This window comes from Strigops habroptila, chromosome 1 (genome assembly GCF_004027225.2).
Source record: "Strigops habroptila isolate Jane chromosome 1, bStrHab1.2.pri, whole genome shotgun sequence".
NCBI lineage: Eukaryota > Metazoa > Chordata > Aves > Psittaciformes > Psittacidae > Strigops > Strigops habroptila.
This window is the reverse complement of record NC_044277.2, coordinates 43044172-43057117: the sequence shown is the minus strand read 5'-3', so window position 1 is coordinate 43057117 and position 12946 is coordinate 43044172. Positions and strand designations below refer to the sequence as shown.

The window sequence follows — 12946 nt, the reverse complement described above, 5'->3', positions numbered from 1 at the left end:
CGAGAGCAGGCAAGGGGCCGCTCCGCGGCAGCAGCGGGGCACCAAGGACGAAGGAAGCTGCTACCCCGCGCCCTCACGGCCGCCAGCCCGCCCCACCCAGCCCCGCCAACCAATGGATGTCCTCCGCCCCCCGCGCAGCGCATGCGCACATCGCACCCTTCCCCTTTCCGGGAGCCCCTGCTGTCTTCCCGGGGAGTGACGTCACCCGCGCTCCGCCTCGCCTGCCCAATCAGGAGCCGCGGCTCTCTCGGCGCCAAAGCTGCAAAAGGCGGGGGCCCGGGTGGGGGGATGCCCTTCGCCCCGCCCCCTGGGGCTCCCCCGCCACGTGACCGGGGACGTGGCTGCCGTGTCAGGGGGTGATGCCCAGTAGGAAGGTACCTGCGCGCGCGGCAGGGGAGGGGGCTCCGGCGGGACGCAGTGGCGCTGCCCTGTGCTCCCGCCAGCGAGAGGGGCGGTGGGCCGGGGGCGGCGGAGGAGCAGCCGCGCTGCCCCCTCAGACCCGAGCCCCGTATAAGAGACACCCAGCCGGCTCCCCGGGGAGGGGGGTCCCGACGCACTGCCCAGGCAGGGGGTGGCAGGGGTCTACCGAGCGCAGGCTGCCGGGGAGCGGCCCGGCGGCGTCCGCTGCTGGGCCCTGCGGAGCCTCACCCCGCGGCTACCGGAGCGGCAGAGCTCGCTGCGGGCCGTTCTGAAGCGAGACGGGGAGCGGAGCGGGAAAACGGGCCCTTTGCCGGCTGTGTAGTGGTGGCGGTTGCGCAACACTGAGGTTTTAAAATCGTAGAATCACAGAATGGTTCGGGTTGGAAAGGACCTTAAGGTCATCTAGTTCCAACCCCCCTGCCATGGGCAGGAACACCTCGCACTAAACTATGTCGCCCAAGGCTCTGTCCAGCCGGGCCTTGAACATTGCCAGGGATGGAACATTTACCACATCTCTGGGCAGCCTGTTCCACTGCCTTCATCCTTACACAGTGGAAGCAGAACTGTGCCGGGGGGAAAGTGTAATTCATAATTCAGCCTCTTTATTAGGTGTCAGGGAAAAGCGCAGGGAAAGTAAACCTGTAAGAGGAAAACTTGTCAAAATTGCTAAGCTTAATATTCCTTTGAGCAGCTTAGCTTCTCTGGGCACGAGTGGGAGCAGAGGGCAGAGAAGGGCCCTGTGCTGCTTTTTTCAGCCTTCTTGCTTTGGTAGTTTGGTGCGTTTGATGGAGCCTGCAGGATGGTAATTAGGATGCTGTCTCTGATTTGCAGTGCTTATGCTAATATTGAGGTGCTGCTGAAAGACTACAAGTGTTGTCGTTTGCTATATAAATGCAAACAGTTCGAATGACAGATCTGGATTCTAAAGCATTTCCTTTCCCATTTAGTATATGGATAAAATAGTGTGAATATTCTACACCAATTTTTAAATACAACCACATTTAAATTTAATTTTTATGGAAGAAAATGTCAACATCAAGCCTCAAATAACCTACTGCATTTAAGTTACTTTTCAATACAGACCCTGTACGTATTTTCTTACCAAAAATTTTGGTATTCTTAACTTGTGAAAACCTGTGCACTCCAGCTGCCAAGGTTTAACCAACTCTTGTTGCAATGTGATGACAGCTTTTTGTAATAGTAGTTTCTTTTGCAGACATAGATAATGTTCCTCATTACTTTATCAATGAAAACTATACTGGTCAAGTGAAAACACAGCAGTCCTTTCCACTTGCTGACTATTAATTAAACAATTTAAAAACCCAAACCATCCTGATACATGGAAAAAGGTATGATACTCTTATTGTATTCTAAACGTTTTGGATAATTTAATAGAATCATAGAATCATAGAATCGTAAGGGTTGGAAAGGACCTTAAGATCATCTAGTTCCAACCCCCCTGCCATGGGCAGGGACACCTTGCCCTAAACCACGTGGTCCAAGGCTCTGTCCAACCTGGCCTTGAACACCGCCGGGGATGGAGCATCCACAACCTCCCTGGGCAACCCATTCCAGTGCTTCACCACCCTCACTGTAAAGAACTTCTTCCTTATATCTAATCTAAACTTCCCCTGTTTAAGTTTGAACCCATTATCCCTTGTCCTACCACTACAGTCCCTAAGGAAGAGTCTCTCCCCAGCATCCTTGTAGACCCCCTTCAGATACTGGTAGGCTGCTATGAGGTCTCCACGCAGCCTTCTCTTCTCCAGGCTGAACAGCCCCAACTCTCTCAGCCTGTCTTCATACGGGAGGTGCTCCAGCCCTCTTATCATCCTTGTGGCCCTCCTCTGGACTCGCTCCAACAGCTCCATGTCCTTTTTATGTTGAGGACACCAGAACTGTACGCAGTACTCCAAGTGAGGTCTCACAAGAGCAGAGTAGAGGGGCAGGATCACCTCCTTTGACCTGCTGGTCACGCTTCTTTTGATGCAGCCCAGGATACAGTTGGCTTTCTGGGCTGCAAGCGCACACTGCCAGCTCATGTTAAGCTTTTCATCAACCAACACCCCCAAGTCCTTCTCTGCAGGGCTGCTCTGAATCTCTTCTCCACCCAACCTGTAGCTGTGCCTGGGATTGCCCCGACCCAGGTGTAGGACCTTACACTTGGCTTGGTTAAACTTCATAAGGTTGGCATCGGCCCACCTCACAAGCGTGTCAAGGTCCCTCTGGATGGCATCTCTTCCCTCCAGCGTGTCAGCTAAACCACACAGCTTGGTGTCGTCGGCAAACTTGCTGAGGGCGCACTCTATCCCGCTGTCCATGTCACCGACAAAGATGTTGAACAGGACCGGTCCCAACACCGATCCCTGAGGGACACCACTCGTTACAGGTTTCCAACTGGACATCGAGCCATTTACCACAACTCTTTGCGTGCGGCCATCGAGCCAGTTCTTTATCCACCGAGTGGTCCATCTATCAAATTGATGTCTCTCCAATTTAGAGACAAGGATGTCATGCGGGACAGTGTCGAACGCTTTGCACAAGTCCAGGTAGATGACGTCAACTGCTCTGCCGCTGTCCATCAGTTCCGTGGCTCCATCATAGAAGGCCACCAAATTGGTCAGGCAGGATTTCCCCTTAGTGAAGCCATGTTGGCTGTCACCAACCACCTCGTTGTTTTTCATGTGCCTTAGCATGTTTTCCAGGAGAAACTGTTCCAAGATTTTGCCAGGCACAGAGGTGAGGCTGACTGGTCTGTAGTTCCCTGGGTCTTCCACCTTCCCCTTCTTGAAAATGGGGCTTATATTACCCTTCTTCCAGTCATCGGGAACTTCACCTGACTGCCAGCATTTTTCGAATATGATGGACAGTGGCTTAGCAACTTCATTCACCAGCTCCTTCAGGACCCGTGGATGGATTTCATCAGGTCCCATGGACTTGTGCACGTTCAGGTTCTTAAGATGGTCTCGAACCTGATCCTCTCCTACAGTGGTCCTAAGGTCTTCATTCTCACAGTCCCTGCATTTGCTTTCCAAGACTTTCGTGGTGTGGTCAGAGCATTTGCTGGTGAAGACTGAGGCAAAGAAGTCATTAAGAACCTCAGCCTTCTCCAAATCCATGGTAGCCAGTTCTCCTGATAGCTTCTGGAGAGGGCCCACATCTTGTGAAAGCTTTTCTAAAATACTTCTGTTTTAACTGTTTTGAGAGTACAAGTTTCTCTCTAACTGCTTGGCACCAGTTATTAATATAAAGTACACTTCAGTAGTATTCTAATTCCATGATTTTTAATTTTTTTTTCCGTAACGTAAGCATATACTAATTTGTATTCTTGCTTAACTAAGCCTGTATAGGTCATGTTTTCCTGAGATCTTATTCCATGGATTTTGGAGCAGCCCAAGAAAGTGGGATTGTCTGTAGTGTAAACGGCTGTGTAGTAAGGAGTCTTTGAACATACGGTCTCAGTCATCATAGGGTACTTCTGGGTAACAAGTATTTGGCATAAGGAACAATATAGACTGGTTGAGTGGAGATGTTCTATGCAGGACCATCTATTTAAAACCCCATCCATTTAGTAGTCTGTTGCGTAATTGTTATGCAGATTAATTGATTTTTCAGTGTGTCTTGCTTTTCCTCACACCTACACCCATGTAGGCTGACTTTATCTCACTGGAAATAACTAAAGGAGTAATGGGGGAAGGATTGCTTGCCGTGCCTTTTATGTGGAGGACTTGATGCTAATTCCACTGACACCAGCAGGAGTCATTTAATTTTTTCTCACTCCTTTACAAGGAACTGCTCCAGAGACAAAACGCAACGCTTTTGTGACCAGAGGTTTCAAATATCATATTTTGTCTTCAGATGCTCTATGCGATTCAGGAGATTCTTTGCCTGACTCATTTTGTAATAAATCTTGATTTTTGTGAGGTATGCCAGGTCTACATGCTGTAGCTCTTATGAGGCTGATTTGGTAATATTTCTCTTTTTTTTTTAATGCCAGTATCTTGTCTCTAGACCCTTTATGCACAACATTACTAGATTACACAAGATTTTTTTTTTGTGTGCCCCATTGTTATGTCGGAGAAAAAAGATGATGATTAACCTTGTGACTCAAGATAAAGAGAACTCACTGTTGTTACTGCATTTCTTTGGGAACAGTGCGGCCTTCACATTATCTTTGTTATAAATATTTATTCCTGAGAAACGGGTTTCTTAAAACATTAGTTTCTCTGTTGCCTTGAAGCAGGCTGGAGAAGACGACGTTCCATTTCTGCATGCCAGCTGATGTATTCCTGTGGCAGAGGCCTTTGTGCCACAAGTATCTGGGAGCAGCAGCCCCAGTGGCTCCACAGAGGAAAGGTGACTGTGCCCTCCTCCCTGGCATGGACACTGTCCCACCGTGCCTGAGGGTGAAGAGCCCAGCAGAGGTCCCACAGGATTGCTGCCAGCTCGCTTGCACCATTCCCAAGCTCATGGCTACACTGGCCTCTCTGCTACTGTAGTGCATTTGTAATTTGAAGTGTGGTGACACAAGCTGTGTGTGGAAGGTGTGGTCACTGTCCCTTCTATTCATTGTGCTGTAGCCTTCACGCAGAGGGAACCCTCTGGTGGTGTTAGTGTCCTTGAGAATTTTTCCTGAGTTGTACATCCTGGAACTTAGTATCTACATATAGCTGTAACTCTTTTCCATTCCACACAATGTTCAGATTACAAATTTTTTTAAAATGAAAAATACATTCGTGTGCTTTATATCTGCACATAAACATTAATTTATGCATGTTGAAATTAGTATACAAACAGCCATACACAGGCATGCATGCACTGCTCCTATGACAAGCTCCCCCCATACCTCCAGTAACTGTGGACTGAAGCTGTAGGTCCAATTTCCTGGCTTCACATCAGGTATTTATATGGAGAGATTTAAACTGGCAAGGAGCTTGGGGTGAGGGGAGTTGTCTTTAGGGTTTGTTTTTTCCAATTTTCTTTTTAAGGTGGAGTAGGGTGTGGAGAATGGTGGAAAGGTATCTGCATTAAAGGCAGGGAGCTGTAAGTCACTGCTGTCAATATCGACAATTGTAAGCCCTTCTCTTTCTCTTGCCTCCAAACGGTCTGTGCCAGAAACTTGTGGTAGCTGAAGACCACCTCATGTATGGGGGTGTATTTCTTTACTTTTTTGTTCTGGGACTTCAGGAACTGGTTTTGGTTTTTTTCAGTGACTATAGTGGCTCTAAATTTCTGTGTGATGGTAGTGGAAACTCTCAGATTTTGCTCTATCTGGGCAGCAGGATGCATGGTGAGACAAAGAGGTAATTAACCAGAGCTGTCAGCAGTGGCAACGGTTCTTCAGGTTGTAATTAAGCTGAGGTGGCATCAAGCAGCTGCTGGAGTGGTCCCGCTGGTCCTTGTATCCTTTCTTCCGCCTCTGCGCCAGCTGTAGACAACTAGAGCTTCTTCCCAAAGAAGCTTTCTGCTTATTTGGTTCCTTGTCGTTGTGTCTGCAGAGTCTGGCAAGTGCTGAGTGCTTGGGAAGGAGGGAGAGAGGGGTGTCCAGTAGCTTCTGGTTTGCAGTGAGACCACCTGCACTGAGACATCACTGTAGTGCTGCTCTGAAAACCTGAGCAGCCCTGTCCTTATCCAGACTAATGAAGTGCGAATGAGGAAATAACACTTTTCTGTCATTAACAGTCATCAACTGTTAAAACTCTCTTTTTTGCCTGTCGCAGCCATGATTGTCTAGTGCTTCCAAAGGAGTATTCCAGCTGTTTAAAAGTCACTCCCAGTGCCACTTCACATTGCACTCTTACTCATCTAAATATAAGCGTAACCATCTACACCATCTAAGTGTAAAAATCAGCCGTTTGTTTGACTTGTATTAGTCTGGGGTTTTCTCATCTTGACTTCTATGAGCATACCCTTTCTATATGCACCCTAACCCTTCTTACTAGGGAAGAGGGAGTTATCATGCAGCTTTTATCCTGCTGATTCTCATATGGCATTTCCTTCCCGCATTTGACATTTGTGCTCCATGGGCCGTACCTCTGCTATGTTCTGCTGTTTGTGCCCTGAGTCTTAGGTCATGCTCTTTCTCTGCTCCATTGGTATGGCACAGCAGAGAGAAATGGAAGGATTCTGTTGGTGAGGGAGTGTCACGATTTTAAGAATAACATGGATGAGAAACATAATGGAGAATAATTCTCTAGCTCTGTGTTTATTAGGCTTTGTAACAATAGAAATAGATTATTAAGCCTGTTTCGTGTAACTCTTTATGCATGCATTTCTGTGGCTCTTTCACTTATTCATGACTTGTTTTGCTTTTAATTGACCATCAAAAGCAGTGTATTGTAAACCCACGTGCAAGTCAGTGCTATTGTTGGCACAGATTCTTCAAAACTGGAGTGTGCCATTTAAGAAATAAGCTTAGGCGAACTATATTTTATGCTGTAAATTTTTGTCTGCAAGATGTATCTTGGAAAATCTTCTAGAGGCTATGCAGACAGCCAGTGCTGGAAGCCCTGCTTATATGTATAAGGTTTACAAACAAACAAACCCTAAACTAGAGCCATGGCATGGTTCTGAGCCGTGGTGCACCGCTGGCTGTACTGTTAACTCTGACAGAAGTCATCCATTCTGGGGGACATGAAGGTAAAGCAAATGTCTCCAACTGGAGTGAGGCTTCGCTGTGATGTGTTGTTGCAAAGCCGAAAAATGGGCCTCGATGTGTTTCAGTTATTAATGTTTGCCCTGTTCATGCTTTCTTCTGTGCAGAGGCATAAGTACTTATCAAGAGGATAGCACCATGTAGAGGTTCATGTCTCTGGAGATCGAGGCTTGGACCACACCTTCACTGGGAGGAAGGCAGGGACTAGATTGTATTATAAGGTTAAACTTTCTTGTTTCAGCTGCTATAGCCTCCTTGCTTGACATCATGTCCTTAAAGTGCTTTCAATTCCTTATTTAATACCGCATCAGGTTCAAGGTTGTACTATGTCTCATTTGTAGGTCTGTGGGCGTAGTTATAGGTACAGTTTGACTTTGGTGATAATGACCTCTTGTAGTAGCTGCTTTGGGGTGTAAACATCCTCAGCAATTTTAGCACTGGATCTTAGCAAGGTCGGTTACCGTCAGAGGAAACTGTAAAGCCCATTTATGTGACTTCACACACAATAGGGCTGGCTGACTGGAGGGTGAAGTAAAATGCCTTTGGAGAGTACTTGTTTCATTCTGATGAGTACTCAAAAGATCTAGAGGAAACAAATACGCATTGTCAGTTACAAAATGGACAAAAGTTGCCAAAGACTTTTTTTTTTCTTTGCACACGTTTCTTGGTTTGAAGTGTGTGTTAGTCCTGATTGACCAGCCTGGCTGAAAATGTATGTGCTGGTTAACATAACTCTGGAGTAATTCTTAAATATAGGTAAGAAGTGTAGTTGGTTGAGAGAAAGTACATCAGAAGAAGAAAGACACATTCAGGCAGATAATATAGTCAACATTATGTAAGATAAGTTTCAGTAGTGTAGTGAGCTGTTTATCATGCTCAAGATCAATTTATGTGTGTAAACTGGTGTAGAACCTAAAAGATCACTTTGGAAGTGATAACAGGCAATTCTCTCATCCTCAGATGTTCTCAGCATTAAACTCTATTGCATGAGTTGCATTGCATGAGGCTATGATGTAGATAAGCATTGATGTCAATCAGCATCCTGTTCCGTGACTTACCTAATAATCCACATGACTCCTAGCATCCCATGTAAGGAGCAGGCAACACTTAATCTACTATTTTTTGGGTAATGGTTATGAAAACAAATGTTATTCTTAAAGCTGGAAGAGTCTGGATTTTGGTTTTGGGTTTTTTTTTCTTGGCTGTTTTTTAGTGGAGAGCTGTATAGGGATATCTAATTTGACCTCCTGCATAACAGAATTAAATCCGTTTAAATGCAAGTTTGAAGGAATTATTTAGTTAAAGTGTATTTTTGCAGAGCTGTTCCTGTTTAGGATAATATTTTCAGCTTCACTGGGCAGCTGACAGGTACTACAAATGTAACTTAGGCAACAGAAATTAGTGTACTTATCAAAAATTAAAGTTACCCATGACACTGGTAGTGGTGGTAGTAGTTAGTGTTGCATAAAAAATGGTTGCAACTGTTCAGGACTTTTTTCACCCAGCTCATTAAAAATTGGAATTTATGTTTGTAAGTATTCAGAAAATACTAAGGGGCAGTCGAGAGAAGTAAATTTAACTTGAAAAGAATTGCGTGTACACAGTGTTTTAATGGGTTTGTTTTTCCCTCGTAGCGGAAGCGATTTTGGAATGCGGAATGCACATCCTTCCCAGATGAGACACCCCTACAGCTGAAAAAATCGAATGTCAGGACATCAGTGGCTGCTACTTCAGCTTCCAATGCATGGCTTAGGTGTGGGGATGGTTTTCAGAGCACTTCAGTGCTGGAGGTAAAATGCTGGCTTAGTGGTGTAAGAAAGAGATGCAAACTGACAGTAAAGCAATTTCCATGCTTGACTGCATTACAAGATGTTGCCCTTTTTTGTTTTATTTCCCAATGAACAGCGTATTTTTACAAATGTCAAAGTAGACAAAAATGGAAAGCAAGGTTACATAAGGGCATTGTCTTAACTCGGTGTAGTTTTCTGAGCATAGGTTAACCTTTTATGTTCTAGATAGCACTTATCACTTGGAAAATTTCAATAATACACTGAAGGATACAAAGTTATTTGGTATTTGGGATGGAGTGCTGCATTTCCTAAAAAATACAGAACCAAAGGCTCTAGTTTGCATCTGAAGATTTTTTGCTAGATAGAATCAACAAGGTTAGAAAAGATCTTAAAGATCATCAAGTCCAACTATTACCCCAGGACTGCCAACTCCACCACTAAACATGTCACTAAGGGCCTCATCTACACTGTTTCGTTTTTGAACACTTCCACGGATGGTGATTCCACCACTTCCCTGGGAAGCCTATTCCAATCCCTGACCACCCTTTCAGGGAAGACATTTTCCCTTATATCCAATCTAAACCTCCCCTGATGCAGCTTGAGGCTGTTTCCTCTTGTCCCATCGCTTGTTACTTGGGAGAAGAGACCAGCCACCTCCTCACTACATCCTCCTTTCAGGCGGTTATAGAGAGCGATAAGCTCCCCCCAAGCCTTCTCTTTTCCAGACTAAACACCACCAGTTCCCTCAGTCAATCTAAAGAGTATGTTTGCAGTAATGTATAAATATCCTGCTTTTTGATGACCCTGCAGATGTTGATATTGGTGCAGATGCTCTTTCGCATCATATATCAAATTATGCTTAATTTTTTGTGTGTGTCGATCTCGTTGGTCATGAGCAGAGATGTTCGTTCAGCCAGCTCTGAGTAGGAAGTGGTTTGTGCTGAAAATCATCTTTAATCAAGATGCTTTTCCGTTTCTTTTTCTGGTACTGAGCAGTCAGTGTTGCATTGCTTGTGAGATTTAATAAAATCAGAGACAAGGCCAGTGAGTGCTTCTTTCTGTAACCTTTGATCAGGGCACATGCTTTATCTTCCTGCCCACTTTTGACATTTTAATGCTGAAAATACTGGCTCTTGTTCTTTGCAAGGTCAGATGTGATTCCTGTCATAGTCATGATAAGTTTATGTTTTCCAAAACAATGAAAATTCAGGTTTTATGATACTGTTCTCATGCATTATTACTTCATTCGTTGTATTGCAGTCTAGTAGAAGATAGAAAAACTAACTTGAAATTGTGCTGCTAAGTTGTGGTGGGTGAACAACAGTTTTGAGTATATTACTACATGTTAATATTGTCTTTAATGTCTTGGTGATTAAATCTTTGTCTCTTTTTAATATAGTCCCTGAGACCTACTGATAAGAAATCCAGGATTAAGAAGCATCTTGGACCACTGTTAACATCTGCTGAGTGTGCAGCAGGTATGTTATAACTGTTTCATGTTAGTGTTGTTTAGCCCTTTATCAAGTTAGAAGTTGGCTCAAAATACTGTTTGCTTTCTTCGTCTGTTATTGTAATCGGAAGCTAATTTAGGTAAGAGACACAGCCGTGATGCTATTGCGATTGGGCTTCTCTGTTCACCTAGAGTGCCAGAAATATATCCTGCAAAGCCGCAGGCACTTCAGCTATTGCTCTTGAGCAGGTGAAAGAAGCATCGTTAATGCTGTATATAGCATGTGTTCTAGCAGGGATAGGATAGTTAAATTCTTCACATTTTTAAGAGGAGGGAATGAAAAACAACCCTTAGCTGTCTAGACAGTGGGTGAAATTACTCTTTCTTCTGCTAGAGATAGACAAGTAGGCATGAGAGAAAAACAAGTATCTTGTAAGTATGAGCAACAAACAGAAAATCAGAATTTTGCCGACCTCCTGCTTTCAGTGTCTTGTATATGCACCCGACTCTGCTAATATTGTGATTTAAAAAAAAAAAAAACCAAAACCCAAACCAACCTGTAGGCATAATAAAGAGGAGGAGGACTTATCAATTCCCACCAGTTTTTCCCTTTTTGACTCCAGAGGAAAGGAAAGAAAGAGGGAGCAGTGTCTTTGTATTTCTCCTTGCTCCAGCAGCTCTGCTGCTTCTGTTGGAGTTAAGTAGGTGACCTACTGAGCGCCTTTTGGGGCTCAAAACTGTACTTCTCTAGATTTCTGAAAAGAACCTTTGTGTGTTGCAGGAGGAGATGTGGTTGTGTTTCTCTCTTCTGGGCCCTCCTGCCTAATTCCAAATCTCCAATAATTGTCTAATTTTCCGTTTACCTAAAAAGCTTTAGTAGTGGTAGAATGTGGAAAGTTCTGCCTTCCTGTGGTTGCTAATTCCGTATGCTCCGTGCTAAGCATCAATCCTTGTCTCCTTGTTTTTGTTATTTAAAATGATAAAGATATTTTGAATTCAAATGTCTCACTTCAAAATGCAACTATTCTTTGTTACTCCTGAGAAGATTAAATTCTTTTTTTCTCTCAGGACAAAGCCAGAGAGTAATCTCTGCTGATGGAGTACTTTCAGTCATTTGTTATTCCTTGTATAAAGTCAGAGAAATCCCAAACTCTGAATGCTAAGGACAGTCTTTATTTAAGCCACTTACCATTTTAAAAGGACACATGTGGGAGCATTAGGACTGTTTGTAGAAGACTGTGTCAGACACTGTATGTCTTCACTGTGGTGAAGGTCAGAGTGATAGCCTCATTGTATAAAATGAAGCGTGAGCATTCATTGTGGAGAACCAAATTAAAAATAATGCATGTATGTATAAGAAGTGTGTGTGAGTTAATGCTCCAGTATTGCTCTCTGATGCCTGGTGACAGGTATGATACTACTACTAAGTTCAAAACCAGTATAGTTTAAATTTAAAGAATTTGAAATTTAACAAAATGACATCTCTGTAACAATTTAACGCTTTGCAATTCTTTTTAATAGGATCTGTTGCTGCTGAAAGCTCCAAGGAAGCTGAGGGCATAACGTGGACCTCTAGTGGCAGTGATTTTTCAGATGATGGAAATAAAACATTGGTTCCAGGGTTGCACACCAAAAAAATTCACGCTTCCAAAATAGAGGATTTGCCTAGCAGTCATGATTTATTGTTCGAGGACAGAAGCAGTGAAGGTAGGTTCAGATGCAAGCAGATCTGTCACATGCTGAAATGAAAATACTCCGAGGTCATTCTGACAAAATAACATGATCTAATCCTATTTTGGTTAAATCAGTTGGAGGTTTTTTCCCATCAATTTTATTTGAGTATAGAATAAGCTCTTAGTATAAATTACGTACAAAAATTTTGAACCTTGGAGTAAAGGAGCATAGTGGGGCAGATTATACAACATCGAGTAAAGCATGTCAGTTCATTTCAATATGTTATTGTTTGTTTGTACTATTTCCTTCTCTGTGCTGTGGTACAGATACTGGGGTTGTGAACAGCTTTCTCTGCCCATGCAGTTCTCCTGGTGATACTGCTGTCTGCATCTACTGACCAGATGTGGCAGACTTTGCAGCTGCAGGTAGCATCATGTTCTGTGGCTTTTCCTTTTGGTACACAGTGTATTCCATGTTTCCCCTGTTAGCTGTATTGTGCAAACAACTGTGAGTTTTGTTCTTAGGACTTACATTATAATTCATGGAGCAGGGGATGACAGCAGGGACAGAAATTGCTTAAAAAGTGCAGCTGGAGACAGAAAAAAAAATCTTTACTTGTGTGCTGTTGTTTAAGCATTAATTAGGGTAATGTATAATTTGCATTAGAACTGCAAGGAAGTATTTTCGATGTGGAAAATATATCAGGTTAGCTTTGTAATGCTTAAGCTAGATCTGGAGTATTACAATTAGACTTCACATCCTGGAGGTCTGGCAAAGTGTTCGAACACCACTGTGAGTTGAGCAAACGGATTGACTGATTTACTTCTTGTTTGGTGTGTGACTTCAGTTAAACATGCTCCCTACGTTTAAAACAAAAATTCTAAATCTTCCTTCTCTCGTCCATATTTCTGTCATTGATGTAGCACTGTTGTTGACTTATCTGATGGTCATATTTTG

The 12946-nt window shown here is 43.7% G+C and overlaps 1 protein-coding gene across 4 annotated transcripts in view; it reads left to right on the top strand.

Moving 5' to 3' along the window:
• Positions 1 to 259: 259 nt before the first annotated feature.
• The window catches only part of SPIDR (scaffold protein involved in DNA repair), a 202580-nt gene continuing 189893 nt past the window's right edge, over positions 260 to 12946 (top strand). For 2 of the 4 annotated variants that reach the window (XM_030469893.1, XM_030469885.1), the window contains exons 1-4: positions 263 to 374; positions 8710 to 8865; positions 10265 to 10343; positions 11837 to 12022. In XM_030469893.1, coding sequence (XP_030325753.1) covers positions 360 to 374; positions 8710 to 8865; positions 10265 to 10343; positions 11837 to 12022 — 436 coding nt within the window. In that variant the 5' untranslated portion in view covers positions 263 to 359. Of the gene's footprint in view, positions 375 to 8709; positions 8866 to 10264; positions 10344 to 11836; positions 12023 to 12946 lie in introns of all 4 variants that reach the window. The other 2 variants (XR_003989104.1, XM_030469877.1) reach the window with 2 other exon arrangements.